Source organism: Mobula birostris, chromosome 18 (genome assembly GCF_030028105.1).
Source record: "Mobula birostris isolate sMobBir1 chromosome 18, sMobBir1.hap1, whole genome shotgun sequence".
Classification (NCBI taxonomy): domain Eukaryota; kingdom Metazoa; phylum Chordata; class Chondrichthyes; order Myliobatiformes; family Myliobatidae; genus Mobula; species Mobula birostris.
The window spans coordinates 1681713-1706435 of NC_092387.1; the positions used below are offsets into that span (position 1 = coordinate 1681713).

The 24723-nt window shown below is 45.1% G+C and overlaps 1 protein-coding gene across 1 annotated transcript in view; it reads left to right on the forward strand.

The window, feature by feature from the left end:
* Nucleotides 1-233: 233 nt before the first annotated feature.
* Nucleotides 234-24723, forward strand: part of LOC140212235 (transient receptor potential cation channel subfamily M member 1-like) — a 333942-nt gene continuing 309452 nt past the window's right edge. The window contains exons 1-3 of the mRNA XM_072282961.1: nucleotides 234-284; nucleotides 12764-12843; nucleotides 12930-13122. Of these exons, the coding sequence (XP_072139062.1) occupies nucleotides 234-284; nucleotides 12764-12843; nucleotides 12930-13122 (324 nt within the window). The remainder of the gene's footprint in view (nucleotides 285-12763; nucleotides 12844-12929; nucleotides 13123-24723) is intronic.

The window sequence follows — 24723 nt, forward strand, 5'->3', positions numbered from 1 at the left end:
AGGTGAAGTGGTGCCTCACCTGGAAGGACCGTTTGGGGCCCTAAATAGTAGTGAGGGAGGAGGTGTAGGGGCAGGTGTAGCACTTGTTCCACTTGCAAGGATAAGTGCCAGGAGGGAGATCAGTGGAGAGGGATGAATAGACAAGGGAGTTGCGCAGGGACCGATCCCTGCGGAAAGCAAAAAGTGGGGGGTGGGAGGAGGGAAAGGTGCTTTGTGGTGGGACCCTGTTAGAGATGGCGGAAGCTGTGGAGAATCATGTGCTGGACACGAAGGCTGCTGGGGTGGTAGGTGAAGACGAGAGGAAACCTATCCGTGGCGGGGTGGCAGGAGGATGGGCTGAGGACAGACCTGCGCGAGATGGAAGAGATGTGGTTGAGGGCGGCGTTGATGGTGGTGGAAGGGAAGCCCCTTTCTTTGAAAAAGGAGGACATCTCCCCCACGCTGGAATGAAAAGCCTCACCCTGAGAGCAGATAGGAGACGGAGGAATTGAGAGAAGGGAATGGTGTTTTCACAAGTAACAGGATGGGAAGAGTTATAGTCCAGCTGGGTTTAATATAGACATCAGTAGATAAGCTGTCTCCAGAGATAGAGACCCATGCAAGTGCCCATGGCTACACCTGTTGTTTGAAGGAAGTTGGAGGAGCTGAAGGAGAAATTATTAAGAGTGAAGACAAGTTCCACCAGATGGAGGAGAGTGGTGGTGGAGGGGAACTGGCTGGGTCTGGTGTCCAGAGAGATACGGAGGCCTTCCTGGAGGGGAATTGAGGTGTATAGAGACAGGACATCCATAGTGAAAATAAGATTACTGGGGCCAGGGAACCTATGCTCCATCCGCCTGAAGAGGTGAGATCTCCCAGTGGCCACCCATTTCACCTCCTCTCTCCATTCCCACTCCGATATGTCAATTCATGAGCTCCTCTACTGCTGCGATTAGGCTACAGTGAGGTTGGAGGAGCAACACCTTATATTCCATCTGGGTAGCATAACACTTGTGTAGTGCTGGTCTTATCTTGTGTGACTGGTCACCATACTCTATGAGAAAATCAAATTACATAGTACTACACTAGGTGCTAGTAGGCCATCAGAGGCTTTAGACACCAGAATGAGGCAGTGAATAGAAAACACACACTTCTGGAGGGAAGTTTTATTTGTAAAAAAAGAGCAATCAATGCAAAAACGTAAACACGAGGAATTCTGCAGATGCTGGAAATTCAAGCAACACACATCAAAGTTGCTGGTGAACGCAGCAGGCCAGGCAGCATCTCTATGAAGAGGTGCAGTCGACGTTTCGGGCTGAGACCCTTCGTCAGGACTAACTGAAGGAAGAGCTAGTAAGAGACTTGAAAGTGGGAGGGGGAGGGGGAGATCCAAAATGATAGGAGAAGACAGGAGGGGGAGGGATGGAGCCAAGAGCTGGACAGGTGATTGGCAAAAGGGATATGAGAGGATCATGGGACAGGGGCCCAGAGAGAAAGAAAAGGGGGAGGGGGGAAACCCAGAGGATGGGCAAGGGGTATAGTCAGTGGGACAGAGGGAGAAAAAGGAGAGAGAGAGAAGAAATGTGTGTATATAAATAAATAACGGATGGGGTACGAGGGGGAGGTGGGGCATTAGTGGAAGTTAGAAAAGTCAATGTTCATGCCATCAGGTTAGAGGCTACCAAGACGGAATATAAGGTGTAGTGAGTCATGGACTGGACCCAGCGGAGGATTGGGGACTGTACCCAGGGGAGGGTCATGGTCTTTACCCTAGGGAGAGTCAGGGACAGTCCCAGGGGTGGGTTGGGGACAGTATCCTGGGGAGTGTCATGGTCTGTACCCCAGGGAGGGTTGTGGACTGTCCCCAGGGGAGGGTCATGGTCTGTACCCTAGGGAGAGTCAGGGACTGTCCCCAGGGGAAGGTCATGGTCTGTACCCCAGGGAAAAGTTGGGGACTGTCCACAGGGGAGAGTCGGAGACTGAATGCAGGGGATTGTCATGGTCTGTACCCTAGGGAGAGTCAGGGACAGTGCCAGAGTGGATTGGGGATTGAACCCAGGGGTTGGTAATGGTTTATACCCCAGGGAGGGGTTGGGGACAGTATTCTTGTGAGGGTCATGGTCTCTGGACAGGGGAGGGTCATGGTCTGTACCCCAGGGAGAGTCTGGGACTGTACCCAGTAGAGAGTCATGGTACCCCAGGGAGAGTCGGGGACTGTCTCCAGGGGAGAATCATGATCTGTACCCCAGGGAGAGTCGGGGTCTGTACCCAATGGGAGAGTTGGGGAATATACACAGGGGATTGCAATCATCTGTACTCCAGGGAGGGTTGGGGGCGGTACTCAGGGAAGAGTCATGGTCTGTATCTGAGAAAGAGTTGGGAACTATACCCAAGGGATTGTCATAGTACCCAGAGAAGGTTGAAGACAGTACCCAAAGGAGGGTCATGATCTGTACCCAGGGCAGGGACATAGTCTATGCCTGGGGAGAGATGTGCACTGTACCCAGGGATGATGGTTGTCCATGGACTGTGGGGGTGTGGTTGGGGACTGTACCCAGTGGGTTGTCATGGTCTGAACCCTGGGGATAGTCGGGGACTTACTCTGGGGATTGTCATGGTCTCTACCCAGGGAAGATCGTGGTTTGCACTCTGGGGAGGGTCAGGGGCTGTATCCAGGGGATAGTGATGGTCTGTACCCTGGAGGGTCGGGGACGATACCCAGCAGATTGACATGGTGTGTCCCCAGGGGAGGTTCATTGTCTGTACCCTCTGGAGGTTCGGGGTCTGCTCCCAGGGAATTGTCATGGTTTGTACCTAGGGAATGTTCATGGACTGTACACCGGTGAGAGTCGGGGACTGTACCCAGGTGACAGTAACAATCTATTCCCCGGGGTTGGGGGGGGCTTGGGGACTGTACCTAAGGGATTATGATGGTCTATGACCCGAGGAGGATCATGGTCTGTACCCGGGGAAAGAAGGGACTGTAACTAGGGGTTTGTTACGGTCTGTACCCCATGGTGGATTGGGGGCTGAACTTAAAGAATTGTCATGGGGTCTGTACCATGAAGGGTCGGGGACTGTGCCCAGGGGAGGGTCATGGTCTGTACCCAAGGGAGAAAGTTGTGGTCTGTACCTCGGTGAGGGTCATGGTCTGTACCCTGGAGAGAGTCAGCGACTGTATCCAGGGGATGGTCTGTACCCTGAAAAGGGTTGGGGAATGTACCCAAGGCAGGTCATGGTCTGCTCCCAGGAGAGAGCTGTGGACTGAACTTGGGGAAGTGTCATGGTCAAGACTGCTGAATCATGGCTGACCCTTTCTTCCCCTCCTCAGCTTCACTTCCCAGCCTTCTCCCCGTAATCTTTGATGCTGTGTCCAATCAAGAACCTATCAATCTCTGCCTTAAATACACCCAATAACCTGACCTCCACAGCTGCCTGTGGTAATAAGTTCCACAAATTTACCACCAATTGGCTGAAGAAATTTCTCTGTACCTCTGTTTTAAATGGACACCACTCTATCCTGAGGCCATGCTCTCTTGTCCTAGATTACCCCACCATGGAAAACATCCTTTCCACAGCTAGTCTGTCTAGGCTTTTCAACATTCCAAAGGTTTCAATGAGATTTCCCTTCATCCTTCTAAATTCCAGTGAGTACAGACCCAGAGCTATCAAATGTTCCTCATATGATAATCCTTTCATTCCCAGAATCTTCCTTATGAACTTCTTCTGAACCCTCCAATGCCAGCACATCTTTTCTTAGATGAGGAGCCCAAAACTGTTCAGAATACTCATGGTGAGTATTCACCACTGCTTTATAAAGTCTCAACATTGCATCCCTGCTCTTGTATTCTAGACCTCTTGAAATGAATCCATTGCATGTCCCTTCCTCACCACTGACTCTACCAGCAAGATAACCTTTAGGGTGTTCTGCAGAAGGACTCCCAAGTCCGTTTGCATCTCAGATTTTTGGATTTTCTCTCTGTTCAGAAAATATTCTGCATATTTATTTCTACTACCAAAGTGCATGACCATGCATTTTCCAATATTGTATTTCATTTGCCATTCTGTTAATCTCTCTAAGTCATTCTGCAGCCTACCTGTTTCCTCAACACTACCTGCCTTTCCACCAATCTGTGTATCATCTGCAAACTTGGCAACAAAGCTATCTATTCCATCATCTAAATCATTGATATTCAGCATAAAAAGAAGCTGTCCCAATAATAACCCCTGTGGAACACCACTAGTCACTGGCAGCCAACCAGAAAAGGATCCAACTTCCTTCTGGAATGAAAAGCCTCATCCTGTGAGCAGATGAGGCAGTGACGGAGGAATTGAGAGAAGGGAATGGCTTTTTACAAGTAACAGGGTGAGAAGAGATATTGTCTAGATAGTTATGAGAGTTAATGGGTTTGTAATAGGCATCAGTAGATCATTTGTCTTCAGAGAAAGAGATAGGGAGATCAAGTAAGGGAAGGGAGGTGTTGGAAATGGACCAGGTAAATTTGAGGGCAGGGTGGTAGTTGGAGACGAAGTTGATGAAGTCGAGGAGCTCATCATGAGTGCCCTTAATGTTCCCCTTAAACATTTCACCTGTCACCCTTAATCCATGGCCTTGAGTCCAGTCTCATCCAACCTCAGTGGAAAAATCCTGCTTGCATTTACCTATCTGTACCCGTCATAATATCTATATCAAATCTCCCCTCAATCTTCTACATTCTAAGGAATAAAGTCCTAACCTATAAATTCCTATAGACTCACATTCAAGGACTCTTCATCTCATGTTCTCGATATTTATTGCTTGCTTTCAAGAGACTCCTGGACCAGTATATGGAGCTCAGAAAAATAGAGGGCTAGGTAATTTCTCAGGTAAGGACTTGTTCGGCACAGCTTTGTGGGCCAGAGGGCCTGTATTATGCTGTAAGTTTTCTATATTGCTATGTTATTTTATTATTTTCCTTTCTTTTTGTACTTGCAGTTTGTTGTCATTTGCCCTGTTGGTGCGCTCTTTAATTTTTTCTACTATGGTTACAGGATTTATTGATCATATCTGCAAAAAAATGAATCTCAGGGTTGTACAGTGGCATGCAAAAGTTTGGGCACCCCTGGTCAAAGTTTCTGTTACTGTGAATAGTTAAGTGAGTAGAAGATGAACTGATCTCCAAAAGTCATAAAGTTAAAGATGAAACATTCTTTTCAACATTTTAAGCAAGATTAGTGTATTATTTTTGTTTTGTACAATTTTAGAGTGGAAAAAAAGGGAAAGAGTATCATGCAACAGTTAGGCAACCCCAAGAGATTTGAGCTCTCGGATAACTTTTACTAAGGTCTCAGACTTTAATTAGTTTGTTAGGGCTATGGCTTGTTCACAGTCATCGTTAGGAAAGGCCAGGTGATTCAAATTTCGAAGCTTTATAAATACTCTGACTCCTCAAACCTTACCCCAACAATCAGCAGCCATGGGCTCCTCTAAGCAGCTGCCTAGTACCTGAAAATTAAAATAAATGATGCCCACAAAGCAGGAGAAGGCTATAAGAAGATAGCAAAGTGTTTTCAGGTAGCCGTTTCCTCAGTTCATAATGTAATTAAGAAATGGCAGTTTACAAGAACGGTGGAGGTCAAGTTGAGGTCTGGAAGACCAAGAAAACTTTCCGAGAGAACTGCTCGTAGGATTGCTAGAAAGGCGAATCAAAAACCCCATTTGACTGCAAAAGACCTTCAGGAAGATTTAGCGGACTCTGGAGTGGTGGTGCACTGTTCTACTGTGCAGCGAGACCTGCACAAATGTGACCTTCATGGAAGGGTCATCAGAAGAAAACCTTTCCAGCGTCCTCACCACAAAACTCAGCGTCAGAAGTTTACAAAGGAACATCTAAACAAGCCTGATGCATTTTGGAAACAAGTCCTGTGGACTGATGAAGTTAAAATAGAACTTTTTGGCCGCAATGAGCAAAGGTATGTTTGGAGAAAAGAGGGTGTAGAAATTTCATGAAAAGAATACCTCTCCAACAGTTAAGCACGGGGGTGGATCGATCATGCTTTGGGCTTGTGTTGCAGCCAGTGGCATGGGGAACATTTCACTGGTAGAGGGAAGAGTGAATTTAATTAAATACCAGCAAATTCTGGAAGCAAATATCACACCGTCTGTAAAAAAGCTGAAGGTGAAAAGAGGATGGCTTCTACAACAAAATAATGATCCTAAACACTCCTCAAAATCCACAATGGACTACCTCAAGAGGCACAAGCTGATGCTTTTGCCATGGCCCTCACAGTCCCCCGACCTAAACATCATCGAAAATCTGTGGATAGACCTCAAAAGAGCAGTGCATGCAAGGCAGCCCAAGAATCTCACTGAACTAGAAGCCTTTCACAAGGAAGAATGGGCAAAAATCCCCCAAACAAGAATTGAAAGACTATTAGCTGGCTGCAGAAAGCATTCACAAACTGTGATACTTGCCAAAGGAAGTGTTACTGACGATGCAGGGTGCCCAAACTTTTGTTTCGGGCCCTTTTTTTGTTATTTTGAAACTGTATAAGATTGAAATAAAAAAGTAATCTTGCTTAAAATATTAAAGAAATGTGTCATCTTTAACTTTATGCCTTTTGGAAATTAGGTCATCTTTTACTCACTTAGCTATTCACAATAACAGAAATTTTGACCGGGGGTGCCCAAACTTTTGCATGCCACTGTATATGGTGACATATACAGATATGTACTTTGATAATAAACTTACTTTGAACTTTAACTCAGAATCAGAATCAGATTTATTATCACTGGTATGTGTCGTGAAATTTGTAAACTTCGCAGCAGTTCAATGCAATACGTAGTAGTAGTAGTAGTAGTAGTCATACTTTATTGATCCCAGGGGAAATTGGTTTTCGTTACAGTTGCACCATAAATAATAAATAGTAATAGAACCACAAATTGTTAAATAGTAATATGTAAATTATACCAGTAAATTATGAAATAAGTCCAGGACCAGCCTGTTGGCTCAGGGTGTCTGACACTCCAAGGGAGGAGTTGTAAAGTTTGATGGCCACCAGCAGGAATGACTTCCTATGATGCTCTGTGTTGCATCTCGGTGGAATGAATCTCTGGCTGAATGTACTCCTGTGCCCAACCAGTACATTATGTAGTGGATGGGAGACATTGACCAAGATGGCATGCAACTTAGACAGCATCCTCTTTTCAGACACCACCGTGAGAGAGTCCAGTTCCATCCCCACAACATCACTGGCATTACGAATGAGTTTGTTGATTCTGTTGATGTCTGCTACCCTCAGCCTGCTGCCCCAGCACACAACAGCAAACATGATAGCACTAGCCACCACAGACTCGTAGAACATCCTCAGCATCGTCCGGCAGATGTTAAAGGACCTCAGTCTCCTCAGGAAATAGAGACGGCTCTGTCCCTTCTTGTAGACAGCCTCAGTGTTCTTAGACTGGTCCAGTTTATTGTCAATTCGTATCCTCAGGTATTTGTAATCCTCCACCATGTCCACACTGACCCCCTGGATGGAAACAGGGGTCACTGGTACCTTAGCTCTCCTCAGGTCTACCACCAGCTCCTTAGTCTCTTTCACATTAAGCTGCAGATAATTCTGCTCACACCATGTGACAAAGTTTCCTACCGTAGCCCTGTACTCAGCCTCATCTCCCTTGCTGATGCATCCATCTATGGCAGAGTCATCCGAAAACTTCTGAAGATGACAAGACTCTGTGCAGTGGTTGAAGTCCGAAGTGTAAATGGTGAAGAGAAAGGGAGACAAGACAGTCCCCTGTGGAGCCCCAGTGCTGTTGATCACTCTGTCGGACACACAATGTTGCAAGCACACGTACTGTGGTCTGCCAGTCAGGTAATCAAGAATCCATGTTACCAGGGAAGCATCCACCTGCATCGCTGTCAGCTTCTCCCCCAGCAGAGCAGGGCGGATAGTGTTGAACGCACTGGAGAAGTCAAAAAGTATAACCCTCACAGTGCTCGCTGGCTTGTCCAGGTGGGCATAGACACGGTTCAGCAGGTAGACGATGACATCCTCAACTCGTAGTCGGGGCTGGTAGGCGAACTGGAGGGGATCTAAGTGTGGCCTGACCATAGGCTGGAGCAGCTCCAGAACAAGTCTCTCCAGGGTCTTCATGATGTGGGAGGTCAATGCCACCGGTCTGTAGTCATTGAGGCCGCTGGGGCGCGGCGTCTTCGGCACAGGGACGAGGCAGGACGTCTTCCACAGCACAGGAACCCTCTGGAGCCTCAGGCTCAGGTTGAATACATGGCGAAGTACTCCGCATAGCTGAGGGGCACAGGCTTTGAGCACCCTGGTACTGACACCATCCAGTCCTGCAGCCTTGCTTAGGTTCAGACGTTTCAGCTGTCTTCTCACCTGTTCAGCTGTGAAGCCCACCGTTGTAGTTTCGTGTGGGGAAGAGGTATAGTCATGAGTGTAGGGTGGGGGACTATGAGGAGGGGTAGGAGGGGAGAATGGAATATGTGTTGGTTGGGGGCTGACAACAGATGGCTCATGTGGGGGATGGGCAGGGGCCACAATGTCAAACCTGTTAAGGAACAGGTTAAGTTCATTGGCCCTGTCCACACTGCCTTCAGCTCCTCTGTTGCTAGTTTGCTGGAACCCAGTGATGGTCCTCATCCCCCTCCAGACCTCTCTCATGTTGTTCTGCTGGAGTTTCCACTCAAGCTTCCTCCTGTACCTGTCTTTAGCCTCCCTGATCCTGGCTTTCAGGTCCCTCTGTATTGCCCTCAGCTCCTCCCTATTTCCATCTCTAAACACCCTCTTTTTAGCAATCAGGATGTCCTTAATGTCCTTTGTCACCCATGGCTTGTTATTTGAATAACAAAGGACAGTTCTTGTCAGAACATTGCAGTCCACACAGAAGTTGATGTAATCAGTGATGCACTCTGTGAGCCCATCAATATCCTCTCCATGTGGCTCAGAGTGCCTGCCAGTCTGTCACCTCAAAACAACCCTGGAGCGCCTCATAAGCCTCCTCCGACCATTTCCTCACTGTTCTCAAGTTTGCTGGTTTACTCTTCACCAGGGGCACGTAGCAGGGTTTTAGATGCACCAGGTTGTGATCTGACCTTCCCAGTGGGGGGAGGGGAGAGGAGCTGTATGCATCCTTAACATTAGTGTACATCAAATCCAGAGTCCTCTCCCCTCTGGTTGTACAGCTCACATACTGCGTGAAGTTGGGCAGTGTTCTAGCCATGGTAACATGGTTGAAGTCACCCGAGATGGTAATGAGGGCACTCAGGTGCTGGGTTTGTAATCTGGCTATGACGGTGTAAATGACGTTACACGCCGACGTCGGGTTGTTATAGAAGAATAAAAAGTTACAGTATATGTATATTGAACCAATTAAAAATCGTGCAAAAACAGAAATATTGTATATTAAAAAAGTGAGGTAGTGTTCATGGGTTCAATGTCCATTTCAGAATCTGATGGCAGAGGGGAAGAGGCTGTTCCCGAATTACTGAGTGTGTGCCTTCAGGCTTCTGTATCTCCTACCTGATGGTAACAGTGAGAAAAGGGCACGCCCTGGGTGCTGGAGGTCCTTAATAATGGACACTGCCTTTCTGAGACACCGCTCCCTGAATATGTCCTGGGTACTTTGTAGTTGAGTACCCAAGATGGAGCTGGCTAAATTTACAACCTTCTGCAGCTTCTTTCGGTCCTGTGCAGTAGCCCCTCCATACCAGACAGTGATGCAGCCTGTCAGAATGCTCTCCACGGTACAACCTCAGAAGTTTTTGAGTGTATTTGTTGACATGCCAAATCTCTTAACTCCTAATAAAGTATGGCCGCTGTCTTGCCTTCTTTATAACTGCATCGATATGTTGGGACCAGGTTAAGTCCTCAGAGATCTTGACACTCAGGACCTTGAAACTGCTCACTCTCTCTACTTCTTATCTTTCTAAGAGGATTGGTATGTGCTCCTTCGTCTTGCCCTTCCTGAAGTCCACAATCAGCTCTTTCGTCTTACTGACGGTGAGTGCCAGGTTGTTGCTGCAACACCACTCTGCTAGTTGGCATTTCTTACTCCTGTACACCCTCTCGTCTCCATCTGAGATTCTACCAACAATGGTTGTATCGTCAGCAAATTTATAGATAGTATTTGAGCTATGCCTAGCCACACAATCATGGGTGTAGAGAGAGTAGAACAGTGGGCTAAGCACACACCCTTGAGGTGCTCTCAAGTCCTAGCAACATGCTGTAAGTTTTTTCTGCATTCTTTCAATTGTATTTATATCTTCCCTGCAGGTAGGTGACCAAAATTGGACACAGTACTCCAAATCATGCCTCACCAATGTCTTATACAGTTTCAACATAATATTCCAACTTGTATATTCAGTACATTGATTTATGAGGGACAATGTACCAAAATCTTTATTTACAGCCCTATCTACCGGTGATGCCACAATGAATTAGGAACCTGTGTTCCCAGGTCCCTTTGTTCTGCCACACTCTTCAGTGCCCTGTCACTCACCATATAAGAGCTTTGGCTGGCGCCCCCAAAGTGCAACACCTCACACTTGTTTGCGTTAAACTTCAGCTGCCGTTCTTCAGCCCATTTCACCTGCTGGTCCAAGCCCCGCTACAAGCTATGATAGTCTTGTTTGCTGTCCTCCACACACTCAATCTTGGTGTCATCTGCATTACCACATTATCGTCCAGGTCATTGATGTAGATGACATACAACTACGAAACCAGCACCCATCCCTGCAGCACTCTACTAGTCACAGTCATGACTTAACACACACAAATCCATGTTGACTATTCGTTATCAGTCCCTGTTTATCCAAATACTTCTATATCTGTTCCCACAGAATACCTTCAAATAATTTACCCACTACTGATGTCAGTGTCATCAGCCTATAATTTCCTGTTTTATTCTTAGAGCCTTTATTAAACAACGGAACTACATTAGCTATCCTGTCGGAGTTCTGACAGAACTCTATACTCTCAAAACTTCTTTTGAAGGCCTACCACTTACCAAGTACATCTTTGCCAGAAAACAGCCAGTCCCCATCCACACTTACCCGAGACCAGACCCGTCCTTTTCCATAATTAACTTGAAGCTACTGGCATTATGATTACTAGATGCAAAGCTTCTGTCACCTGCCTGTCTCATTCCCTAATAGGAGATCTAGTATTGCACTGTCTCTAGTCTGTATACTATGTGCTTCTATATGCTGATTAAGGAAACTTTCCTGAACACATTTGACAAACTCTTACTCATTCAGCTCTTTTACAGTATGGGAGCCATGGTCGACATGTAAAAAGTTAAAATCACGTATTATCACATTATTATGTTTCTTGCAACAGTCTGTGATCTCTCTACACATTTGCACTTCGAAATCCCACTGTTAGGTGGTCAATAATATAATCGCATAATATGGTTATACCTTTCTTATTCCTCAGTTCTACCCATAAAGCCTCACTTAGATATGGTCCTGACTGAGCACTGCCATGACATTTTCACTGACTAGTTATGCCTTCCCTTTTAATCCCTTCTGCTCTATTGTGTCAAAAACAATAGAACCCTGGAACATTGAGCTGCCAGCCCTGCCCCCCTGCAACAGTCTCCCTAATGGTTTCAATGTCATAATTCCACATACTGATCCATCTTTCCACGCATACTGTATGCTCAGAACATAGATGCTGGGGTCAAGGCAACACTCACAATGTGCTGGAGGAACTCAGCAGGTCCGTGGAAACGATCAGTCAATGTTTCGGGCTGGAACCCTTCGTAAGGACTGAAGAGGGAAGGGGCAGAGGCCCTACAAAGAAGGTGGGGGGAGGGTCGGAAGGAGAAGGCTGGTAGGTTCCAGGTGAAAAACCAGTAAGGGGAAAGATAAAGGGGTGAGTGAGGATCTGACCACTGTGGCTTTCCTCTACAAGGCCATTCCCCCAGCAGTATACCTGTTGTTAAGGGGAACGGCCACAGGGGTATTCTGCACTGGTTGCCTTTGCTGCTCCTGACGGTCACCTAGTTACCTGTGACCTGCACCTTGAGTGTAACTATCTCTCTGTATGTCCTGTCTATCAACCCTTCAGCCTCCCTAATGATCCAGAACTTCAACCAGTTCCTCCTCAACTCTTTAACACCATCTGTTAGAAGCTGTAGCTGGATGTAGTTGTCAAGGGCACTAGAGCCCTCCCTACCTACCGACATCCTGTAAGAGGAGCATTTCACTATCCTCTCTGGCATTCCCACAACTCTAAATGTGCTTGAAGAAACAAAGAAAAAATAAATAATTTCAAAAAAGGTCTACCTGTGGCCTAGCTTCTCTTCGCTGTAGACTTGATGAACCAGAGCCACATCTCCCCTCTTTAAATCTGGTCCACTCAGACAATGGCCACTCCACTTCAACCTACTTTATTTTTTATTGGACCCTGCTGAGTGCCTAATTATGTGTAATCCAATGTATCCTTGGGACTGTGGCATGGAAAATGTGCCGACTGCCTCCTTGAAACACTGTCTTCCTCCAAGCAATCAGTGTGAGGTGCAAAATGTGGTCTAGCGTTCACTCAGTGTGAATTTTTGTTTGGTATTCATCCCATGGAGTGCAGTTAAAGGTGTGATAATGGTCAAAGCTATTGCTGAATGTTGGAGTCAATGCAGATTATTCCTTGTTTGCAGCAGGACCCAAGTCCTGGGTTAATATCAAATGGGATTACCCAGATTTTTCACTATGTGATGGTATTCCTAAACTTTCTTTTGCTCTGACATAATATTCATGGCATCAGGATTTATTTTCAATTGCAGGGTCACAAGGCTTGGATTGAGAAAAACTTCCAGAAGCGTGACTGTATCTACATCATCCCAAATGCCAAAGACCCCCAGAGGTAATACTGTAGATTATATAGGGTTTCATGTGGGCACATGCTGCTGTTGCGATTGCTGAATTAGTGTGTGCTCTGGTATTTGACAGGTGCTATTGTGGTCAGCTGGTCAATCAGCATGTCCCCAAGGCTCAACCTGCCCCATCCAACCAGACAGCAGAGGATGAGAGGCCTCTGGTTCAGGCTGAGAAATGGTCACCCAGCAAGCACACAGAGACAGGGCCCACTGACACTTTTGGAGTGCTGGAGTTTCAGGGCGGTGCTTATACGAACAGAGCAATGGTAAGAAAAGTCACAGATCAGGGGTACAAGGCTATAATGCTGGAGCAGAGCATGTATACCCTGAAACCCTTCCATATCTCCAAGATGAATGGACTGTCTGCCCCCTCTATCCCCTTGATGAATGGACTGTATGACCTTCTATATCCCTCTGATTAATGGACTGTCAGCTGCTCCATATCTCCCTGACGAATGGACTTTCGGACCCTTGATATCCCGTTGATAAATGGACTGTCTGCCCCACTATATCTCTCTGACAAATGGACTATCTGCCCCTCTGTATATGCTTGACGAATGAACTGTCTGCCCCTCAATATCTCCCTGATGAATGGACTGTCTGTCCCTCGATATTTCCCTGACGAATGAACTGTCTGTCCCTCTGTATCCCCTTGACGAATGCACTGCCTGCCCCGATATATTCCCTTGATGAATTGACTGTCTGCCACTCTGTCCCTTTCCCGAATGGACTGTCTGTCCCTCGATATCTCCCTGACGAATGAACTGTTCTCCCCTAAGCATCTCCTTGACGAATGGACTGTCTGCCTCTCTATAACTCTCTAACGAATGCACTGCCTGCCCCTACATATTCTTATTTGGTCTTATTCTATGGAATTTGTGCGACGGGCGGCAGTGGAGGCCAAGTCATTGGGTGTATTTAAGGCAGAGATTGATAGGTATCTGAGTAGCCAGGGCATCAAAGGTTATGGTGAGAAGGCGGGGGAATGGGATTAAATGGGAGAATGGATCAGCTCATGATAAACTGGCGGAGCAGACTGGATGGGCCGAATGGCCGACTTCTCCTTTGTGTTATGGTCTGTATTCCCTTGATGAATGGACCGTCTGCCCCTTTCATGAATGGACTGTCTCTTTATTTCATCTTGACGAATGGACTGTCTGCGCCTGCATATCACTCTGAGGCTCGGACTTTCTGTCTCTCTATATACCCTTGACAAATGGACTGTTTGCCCCTCTAGGTTCTCTTGACATATGGACTGTCTGATCCTATATCTGTCTGTGATGAATGCAGTGTTTGCCCCACTAAAACTCCCTGATGAATCGACTGTCTGCCTCTCTATTTCTCCATAAGGAATGAACTGTCTGTCCGTCCATATCTCTCTGACAAAAGGAATGTCTGCCCCTCTGTATCTCTTTGATGAATGGACTGTCTGTCACTCTATACCCTCTGATGAATGCGCTGTCTGCCCCTCCATGTCTCTCTGATGAAGAAGCTGTCTGTGCCTCTATATCCACTTGATGAATAGAATGTCTGCCTCTCTATTTCTCCCTGACGAATGGGCTGTCTGCCCCGCTATATATCTCTGACAAATAAACAGACTACCCCTCTATATCCCCTTGACAAATGCACTGCCTGCCCCTATATATCCCCTTGAAGTATCGGCTGTCTGCCCCTCTGTCCCTTTGACGAATAGACTGTCTGTCCCTCTATATACCCTTCTAAACAGAGAATAGAGTGTCTCGCCCCTAAACATTTGTAAACTTATTATATTCTTCAATGCAGGTCTGACTATGTTCATAGCCAACCGTGGCTATGGACCTTAGAGAAGAGGTTTCATATGGCATTGAAGTGTTGTTCAACGATTGAAAATTAGTGTTGATGGAGTCGGAGACAGAGATAGGGGTGGAACTGTGTAAGAGCTCTATCAATATAGTCCAAACGTGGTCTCATCAGCTCCCAATCTATATAGTCCAAAAGTGCTCTCATCAGGTCTCTATGTACATAGTCCAAAAGTGGTCTCATCAGGTCCCTATCTATATAGTCCAAATATGGTCTCATTAGGTCTCTATGTACATGGTCCAAACGTGGTCTCATCAGGTCCCTATCTATATAGTCCAAACATGGTCTCATCAGCTCTAAATGTACATACTCCAAACGTGGTCTCATCAGGTCCCTATCTATATAGTCCAAACGTGGTCTCATTAGGTCTCTATGTACATAATCCAAACTTGGTCTCATCAGGTCTCTATGTACCTAGTCCAAACGTGCTCTCATCAGCTCTCTATGTACATGGTCCTTATGTACGTGGTCTCATCAGGTCACTACTTAAATAGTCCAAACGTGGTCTCATCAGGTCCCTATCTATATAGTCCAAACGTGGTCTCATCTGGTCTCTATGTACATGGTCCACACGTTGTCTCATCAGCTCTCCATGTACATACTCCAAACGTCGTCTCATCAGGTCCCTATCTATATAGTCCAAACGTGGTCTCATTAGGTCTCAATGTACATAGTCCAAACGTGGTCTCATCTGGTCTATATGTACATAGTCCAAACGTGGTCTCATCAGCTCACTATGTACATACTCCAAACGTAGTCTCATGAGGTCCCTATCTATATAGTCCAAACGTGGTCTCATTAAGTCTCTATGTACATAGTCCAAACGTGGTCTCATCAGGTCTCTATGTACATAGTCCAAACGTGGTCTCATCAGCTCTCCATGTAAATGGTCCTTATGTACGTGGTCTCATCAGGTCCCTATCTATATAGTCCAAACGTGGTCTCATCAGGTCCCTATCTATATAGTCCAAATGTGGTTTCATCTGGTCTCTATGTACATGGTCCAAACGTGGTCTCATCAGGTCCCTATCTGTATAGTCCAAACGTGGTCTCATCAAGTTCCTATCTATATAATCCAAATGTGGTCTCATCAGGTCTCTATGTACATAGTCCAAACGAGGTCTCATCAGGTCCATATCTATATACTCCAAACGTGGTGTCATCAGGTCCCAATCTGTATAGTCCAAACGTGGTCTCATCAGGTCTCTATGTACATAGTCCAAACGTGGTCTCATCAGGTCCCTATCTATATAGTCCAAATGTGGCCTCATCAAGCCTCTACATATATAGTCCAAACGTAGTTTCATCAGGTCCCTATCTATATAGTCCAAACGTGGTCTCATCAGGTCCCTATGTATATAGTCCAAACGTGGTCTCATCAGGTGTCTATTTACATGACCCAAATGTGGTCCCATCAGGTCGCAATCTATATAGTCCAAACGTGGTGCCATCTGGTCTCTATGTACATAGTCCAAACGTGGTCTCATCAGGTCCCTATCTATATAGTCCAAACGTCGTCTCATGAGGTCCCTATGAATATAGTCCGAACGTGGTCTCATCAGGTCCCTATCTATTAGTCCAAAAAGTGGTCTCATCAGCTCTCTAGCTATATAGTCCAAACGTTGCCTCATCTGGTCTCTATGTACATAGTCCAAATGTGGTCTCATCAGGTCCCTATCTATATAGTCCAAACATAATCTCATCAGGTCCCTATGTATACTGCCCAAACGTGGTCTAATCAGGTCTCTATGTACATGATCTCTATGTACGTGGTCTCATCATGTCCCTATCCATATAGTCCAAACGTCGTCTCATCTGGTCTCTATGTATAGTCCAAATATGCTCTCATCAGGTCCCTATCAATATAGTCCAAACATGGTCTCATCAGGTTCCTATCTATATAGTCCAAACATGGTCCCATCAGGTCCCTATGTATATAGTCCAAACGTGGTCTCATCAGGCCTCTATGTACATAGTCCAAACGTAGTCTCATCAGTCCCTATCTATATAGTCCAAACGTGGTCTAATCAGGTCTCTATGTACATGATCTCTGTGTACGTGGTCTCATCATGTCCCTATCCATATAGTCCAAACATTGTCTCATCTGGTCTCTATGTATAGTCCAAATATGCTCTCATCAGGTCCCTATCAATATAGTCCCAACATGGTCTCATCAGGTCCCTATCTATATAGTCCAAATATGGTCTCATCAGGTCCCTATCTATATAGTCCAAATGTGGCCTCATCAGATCTCTACATATATAATCCAAACGTGGTTTCATCTGGTCCCTATCTATATAGTCCAAACGTGGTCTCATCAGGTCCCTATCTATATAGTCCAAACATGGTCTCATCAGGTGTCTATTTACATGACCCAAACGTGGTCTCATCAGGTCTCTATCAAAATTGTCCAAACGTGGTCTCATCAGGTCGCAATCTATATAGTCCAAATGTGGTGTCATCTGGTCTCTATGTATATAGTGCAAACGTGGTCTCATCAGGTCCCTATCTATATAGCCCAAACGTGGTCTCATCAGGTCTCTATGTACATAGTCCAAACGTCGTCTCATAAGGTCCCTATGAATATAGTCCAAACGTGGTCTCATCAGGTCCCTATCTATATAGTCCAAAACGTGGTCTCATCAGGTCCCTATCTATATAGTCCAAACATTGTCTCATCTGGTCTCTATGCACATAGTCCAAACGTGGTCTCATCAGGTGTCTATTTACATGGCCCAAACGTGGTCTCATCAGGTCCCTATCAATATAGTCCAAACGTGGTCTCATCAGGTCCCTACATATATAATCCAAACGTGGTCTCATCAGGTCCCAATCTATATACTCCAAACGTGGTCTCATCAGGTCTCTATCTATATAGTCCAAACGTGGTCTCATCAGGTGTCTATTTACATGACCCAAACGTGGTCTCATCAGGTCGCAATCTATATAGTCCAAACGTGGTGCCATCTGGTCTCTATGTACATAGTCCAAACGTGGTCTCATCAGGTCCCTATCTATATAGTCCAAACGTCGTCTCGAGGTCCCTATGAATATAGTCCGAACGTGGTCTCATCAGGTCCCTATCTATATAGTCCAAAAAGTGGTCTCATCAGCTCTCTAGCTATATAGTCCAAACGTTGCCTCATCTGGTCTCTATGTACATAGTCCAAACGTGGTCTCATCAGGTCTCTATGTACATGATCTCTATGTACGTGGTCTCATCATGTCCCTATCCATGTAGTCCAAACGTCGTCTCATCTGGTCTCTATGTATAGTCCAAATATGCTCTCATCAGGTCCCTATCAATATAGTCCAAACATGGTCTCATCAGGTTCCTATCTATATAGTCCAAACATGGTCCCATCAGGTCCCTATGTATATAGTCCAAACGTGGTCTCATCAGGTCTCTATGTACATAGTCCAAACGTAGTCTCATCAGTCCCTATCTATATAGTCCAAACATGGTCTAATCAGGTCTCTATGTACATGATCTCTGTGTACGTGGTCTCATCATGTCCCTATCCATATAGTCCAAACGTTGTCTCATTTGGTCTCTATGTATAGTCCAAATATGCTCTCATCAGGTCCCTAACAATATAGTCCCAACATGGTCTCATCAGGTCCCTATCTATATAGTCCAAATATGGTCTCATCAGGTCCCTATCTATATAGTCCAAATGTGGCCTCATCAGATCTCTACATATATAATCCAAACGTGGTTTCATCTGGTCCCTATCTATATAGTCCAAACGTGGTCTTATCAGGTCCCTATCTATATAGTCCAAACATGGTCTCATCAGGTGTCTATTTACATGACCCAAACATGGTCTAATCAGGTCTCTATGTACATGATCTCTGTGTACGTGGTCTCATCATGTCCCTATCCATATAGTCCAAACGTTGTCTCATTTGGTCTCTATGTATAGTCCAAATATGCTCTCATCAGGTCCCTAACAATATAGTCCCAACATGGTCTCATCAGGTCCCTATCTATATAGTCCAAATATGGTCTCATCAGGTCGCAATCTATATAGTCCAAATGTGGTGTCATCTGGTCTCTATGTATATAGTGCAAACGTGGTCTCATCAGGTCCCTATCTATATAGCCCAAACGTGGTCTCATCAGGTCTCTATGTACATAGTCCAAACGTCGTCTCATAAGGTCCCTATGGATATAGTCCAAACGTGGTCTCATCAGGTCCCTATCAATATAGTCCAAACGTGGTCTCATCAGTTCCCTACATATATAATCCAAACGTGGTCTCATCAGGTCCCAATCTAAATACTCCAAACGTGGTCTCATCAGGTCTCTATGTACATAGTCCAAACGTGGTCTCATCAGGTCCCTATCTATATAGTCCAAATGTGGCCTCATCAGATCTCTACATATATAATCCAAACGTGGTTTCATCTGGTCCCTATCTATATAGTCCAAACGTGGTCTCATCAGGTCTCTATCTATATAGTCTAAACGTGGTCTCATCAGGTGTCTATTTACATGACCCAAACGTGGTCTCATCAGGTCTCTATCAATATTGTCCAAACCTGGTCTCATCAGGTCGCAATCTATATAGTCCAAACGTGGTGTCATCTGGTCTCTATGTATATAGTGCAAACATGGTCTCATCAGGTCCCTATCTATATAGCCCAAACGTGGTCTCATCAGGTCTCTATGTACATAGTCCAAACGTCATCTCATAAGGTCCCTATGAATATAGTCCAAACGTGGTCTCATCAGGTCCCTATCTATATAGTCCAAAACGTGGTCTCATCAGGTCCCTATCTATATAGTCCAAACATTGTCTCATCTGGTCTCTATGTACATAGTCCAAACGTGGTCTCATCAGGTGTCTATTTACATGGCCCAAACGTGGTCTCATCAGGTCCCTATCAATATAGTCCAAACGTGGTCTCATCAGGTCTCTACATATATAATCCAAACGTGGTTTCATCAGGTCCCTATCTAGAAAGTCCAAACGTGGTCTCATCAGGTGTCTATGTACATAGTCTAAACGTCGTCTCATGAGGTCCCTATGAATATAGTCCAAAACGTGGTCTCCTCAGGTCCCTATCTATATAGTCCAAATGTGATCCCATCTGGTCTCTATGTACATAGTCCAAACGTGGTCTTATCAGGTCACTATCTATATAGTCCTAACGTGATCTCATCAGGTCCCTATCTATATAGTCCATACGTGGTCTCATCTGGTCTCTTTGTACATGGTCCAAACGTGGTCTCATCAGGTCCCTATCTGTATAGTCCAAACGTGGTCTCATCAGGTCCCAATCTATATAGTCCAAACGTGGTCTCATCAGGTCTCTATGTACATAGTCCAAATGTGGTCTCATCAGATCCCTATCTATACAGTCCAAACGTGGTCTCATTAGGTCCCTATCTATATACTCCAAATATGGTCTCATCAGGTCCCTACCTATATAGTCCAAATGTGGCCTCATCAGGTCGCAATCTACATAGTCCAAACGTGCTGTCATCTGGTCTCTATGTACACAGTCCAAACGTCGTCTCATGAGGTCCCTGTGTATATCGCCCAAACATGTTCACATCAGTCCCTATCTAAATTCCAAACTTGGTCTCTTCAGCTCTCTGTGTACATCGACCAAACGTTGTCTCATCACGTCCCAATCTATATAGTCCAAACGTGGGCTCATCATGGCTCTATGTACATAGTCCAAATGTGGACTCATCAGGTCCATATCTATATAGTCCAAACGTGGTCTCATCAGGTCCATATCTATATAATCCAAACGTGGTCTCATCAGGTCTCTATGTACATAGTCCAAACATGGTATCATCAGGTCCCTGTCTATATAATCCAAACGTGGTCTCATCAGGTCTCTATGTACATAGTCTAAACATGGTATCATCAGGTCCCTATCTATATAGTCCAAAAGTAGTCTCATCGGTTCTCTATGTACATAGTCCATACGTGGTCTCATCAGGTCCCTATCTATATAGTCCAAATGTGGTCTCATCAGGTCCATATCTATGTAGTCCAAATGTGGTCTCATCAGGTGTCTATGTACATAGTCCAAACGTGGTATCATCAGGTCCCTATCTATATAATCCAAAAGTAGTCTCATCGGTTCTCTATGTACATAGTCCAAACGTGGTCTCATCAGGTCACTATCTATATAGTCCAAATGTGGTCTCATCAGGTCCATATCTATATAGTCCAAACGTGGTCTCATCAGTTGTCTATGTACATAGTCCAAACGTGGTCTCATCAGTTCCCTATCTATATAGTCCAAACGTGGTCTGATCAGGTCCCTATCTATATAGTCCAAATATGGTCTCATCAGGTCCCTATCTATATAGTCCAAACGTGGTCTCATCAGGTCCCTATCTATATAGTCCAAATATGGTCTCATCAGGTCCCTATCTATATAGTCCAAACGTGGTATCATCAGGTCCATATGTAGATAGTCGAAACGTTGTCTCATCAGGTCTCTCTGAACATGGTCCAAACGTGGTCTCATAAGGTCCTTATCTATATAGTCCAAAACGTGGTCTCCTAGGTCCCTATCTATATAGTCCAAATGTGGTCCCATCTGGTCTCTATGTACATAGTCCAAACGTGGTCTCATCAGGTCACTATATAGTCCTAACGTGGTCTCATCAGGCCCCTAAATATATAGTCCTAACGTGGTCTCATCAGGTCCCTATCTATATAGTCCAAACGTGGTCTCATCTGGTCTCTTTGTATATGGTCCAAACGTGGTTTCATCAGGTCCCTATCTATATAGTCCAAACGTGGTGTCATCTGGTCTCTATGTATATAGTGCAAACATGGTCTCATCAGGTCCCTATCTATATAGCCCAAACGTGGTCTCATCAGGTCTCTATGTACATAGTCCAAACGTCATCTCATAAGGTCCCTATGAATATAGTCCAAACGTGGTCTCATCAGGTCCCTATCTATATAGTCCAAAACGTGGTCTCATCAGGTCCCTATCTATATAGTCCAAACATTGTCTCATCTGGTCTCTATGTACATAGTCCAAACGTGGTCTCATCAGGTGTCTATTTACATGGCCCAAACGTGGTCTCATCAGGTCCCTATCAATATAGTCCAAACGTGGTCTCATCAGGTCTCTACATATATAATCCAAACGTGGTTTCATCAGGTCCCTATCTAGAAAGTCCAAACGTGGTCTCATCAGGTCCCTATGTATATAGTCCAAACGTGGTCTCATCAGGTGTCTATGTACATAGTCTAAACGTCGTCTCATGAGGTCCCTATGAATATAGTCCAAAACGTGGTCTCCTCAGGTCCCTATCTATATAGTCCAAATGTGATCCCATCTGGTCTCTATGTACATAGTCCAAACGTGGTCTTATCAGGTCACTATCTATATAGTCCTAACGTGGTCTCATCAGGTCCCTATCTATATAGTCCATACGTGGTCTCATCTGGTCTCTTTGTACATGGTCCAAACGTGGTCTCATCAGGTCCCTATCTGTATAGTCCAAACGTGGTCTCATCAGGTCCCAATCTATATAGTCCAAACGTGGTCTCATCAGGTCTCTATGTACATAGTCCAAATGTGGTCTCATCAGATCCCTATCTATACAGTCCAAACGTGGTCTCATTAGGTCCCTATCTATATACTCCAAATATGGTCTCATCAGGTCCCTACCTATATAGTCCAAATGTGGCCTCATCAGGTCGCAATCTACATAGTCCAAACGTGCTGTCATCTGGTCTCTATGTACACAGTCCAAACGTCGTCTCATGAGGTCCCTGTGTATATCGCCCAAACATGTTCACATCAGTCCCTATCTAAATTCCAAACTTGGTCTCTTCAGCTCTCTGTGTACATCGACCAAACGTTGTCTCATCACGTCCCAATCTATATAGTCCAAACGTGGGCTCATCATGGCTCTATGTACATAGTCCAAATGTGGACTCATCAGGTCCATATCTATATAGTCCAAACGTGGTCTCATCAGGTCCATATCTATATAATCCAAACGTGGTCTCATCAGGTCTCTATGTACATAGTCCAAACATGGTATCATCAGGTCCCTGTCTATATAATCCAAACGTGGTCTCATCAGGTCTCTATGTACATAGTCTAAACATGGTATCATCAGGTCCCTATCTATATAGTCCAAAAGTAGTCTCATCGGTTCTCTATGTACATAGTCCATACGTGGTCTCATCAGGTCCCTATCTATATAGTCCAAATGTGGTCTCATCAGGTCCATATCTATGTAGTCCAAATGTGGTCTCATCAGGTGTCTATGTACATAGTCCAAACGTGGTATCATCAGGTCCCTATCTATATAATCCAAAAGTAGTCTCATCGGTTCTCTATGTACATAGTCCAAACGTGGTCTCATCAGGTCACTATCTATATAGTCCAAATGTGGTCTCATCAGGTCCATATCTATATAGTCCAAACGTGGTCTCATCAGTTGTCTATGTACATAGTCCAAACGTGGTCTCATCAGTTCCCTATCTATATAGTCCAAACGTGGTCTGATCAGGTCCCTATCTATATAGTCCAAATATGGTCTCATCAGGTCCCTATCTATATAGTCCAAACGTGGTCTCATCAGGTCCCTATCTATATAGTCCAAATATGGTCTCATCAGGTCCCTATCTATATAGTCCAAACGTGGTATCATCAGGTCCATATGTAGATAGTCGAAACGTTGTCTCATCAGGTCTCTCTGAACATGGTCCAAACGTGGTCTCATAAGGTCCTTATCTATATAGTCCAAAACGTGGTCTCCTAGGTCCCTATCTATATAGTCCAAATGTGGTCCCATCTGGTCTCTATGTACATAGTCCAAACGTGGTCTCATCAGGTCACTATATAGTCCTAACGTGGTCTCATCAGGCCCCTAAATATATAGTCCTAACGTGGTCTCATCAGGTCCCTATCTATATAGTCCAAACGTGGTCTCATCTGGTCTCTTTGTATATGGTCCAAACGTGGTTTCATCAGGTCCCAATCTATATAGTCCAAACGTGGTCTCATCAGGTCTCTATGTACATAGTCCAAATGTGGTCTCATCAGATCCCTATCTATACAGTCCAAACGTGGTCTCATCAGGTCCCTATCTATATACTCCAAATATGGTCTCATCAGGTCCCTATCTATATAGTCCAAATGTGGCCTCATCAGGTCGCAATCTATATAGTCCAGACGTGCTGTCATCTGGTCTCTATGTACACAGTCCAAACGTCGTCTCATGAGGTCCCTGTGTATATCGCCCAAACATGTTCTCATCAGTCCCTATCTAAATTGTCCAAACGTGGTCTCATCAGCTCTCTGTGTACATCGACCAAACGTGGTCTCATCTGGTCCCTATCTATATAGTCCAAACGTGGTCTCATCAGTTCTCTATGTACATAGTCCAATCGTGGTCTCATCAGGTCCCTATGTACATAGTCCAAACGTGGTCTCATCTGGTCTCTATGTACATAGACCAAAAGTAGTCTCATCGGTTCTCTATGTACATAGTCCATACGTGGTCTCATCAGGTCCATATCTATATAGTCCAAACGTGGTCTCATCAGGTGTCTATGTACATAGTCCAAACATGGTATCATCAGGTCCCTATCTATATAGTCCAAAAGTAGTCTCATCGGTTCTCTATGTACATAGTCCATACGTGGTCTCACCAGGTCCATATCTATATAGTCCAAACGTGGTCTCATCAGGTGTCTATCTATATAGTCCAAATATGGTCTCATCAGGTCCCTATCTATATAGTCCAAATGTGGCCTCATCAGGTCTCTGCATATATAGTCCAAACGTGGTCTCATCAGGTCCCTATCTATATAGTCCAAACGTAATCTCATCAAGTCCCTATGTTTATAGCCCAAACGTGGTCTCATCAGGTCTCTATGTACATAGTCCAAACATGGTATCATCAGGTCCCTATCTATATAGTCCAAAAGTAGTCTCATCGGTTCTCTATGTACATAGTCCAAACGTGGTCTCATCAGGTCCCTATCTATATAGTCCAAATGTGGTCTCATCAGGTCCATATC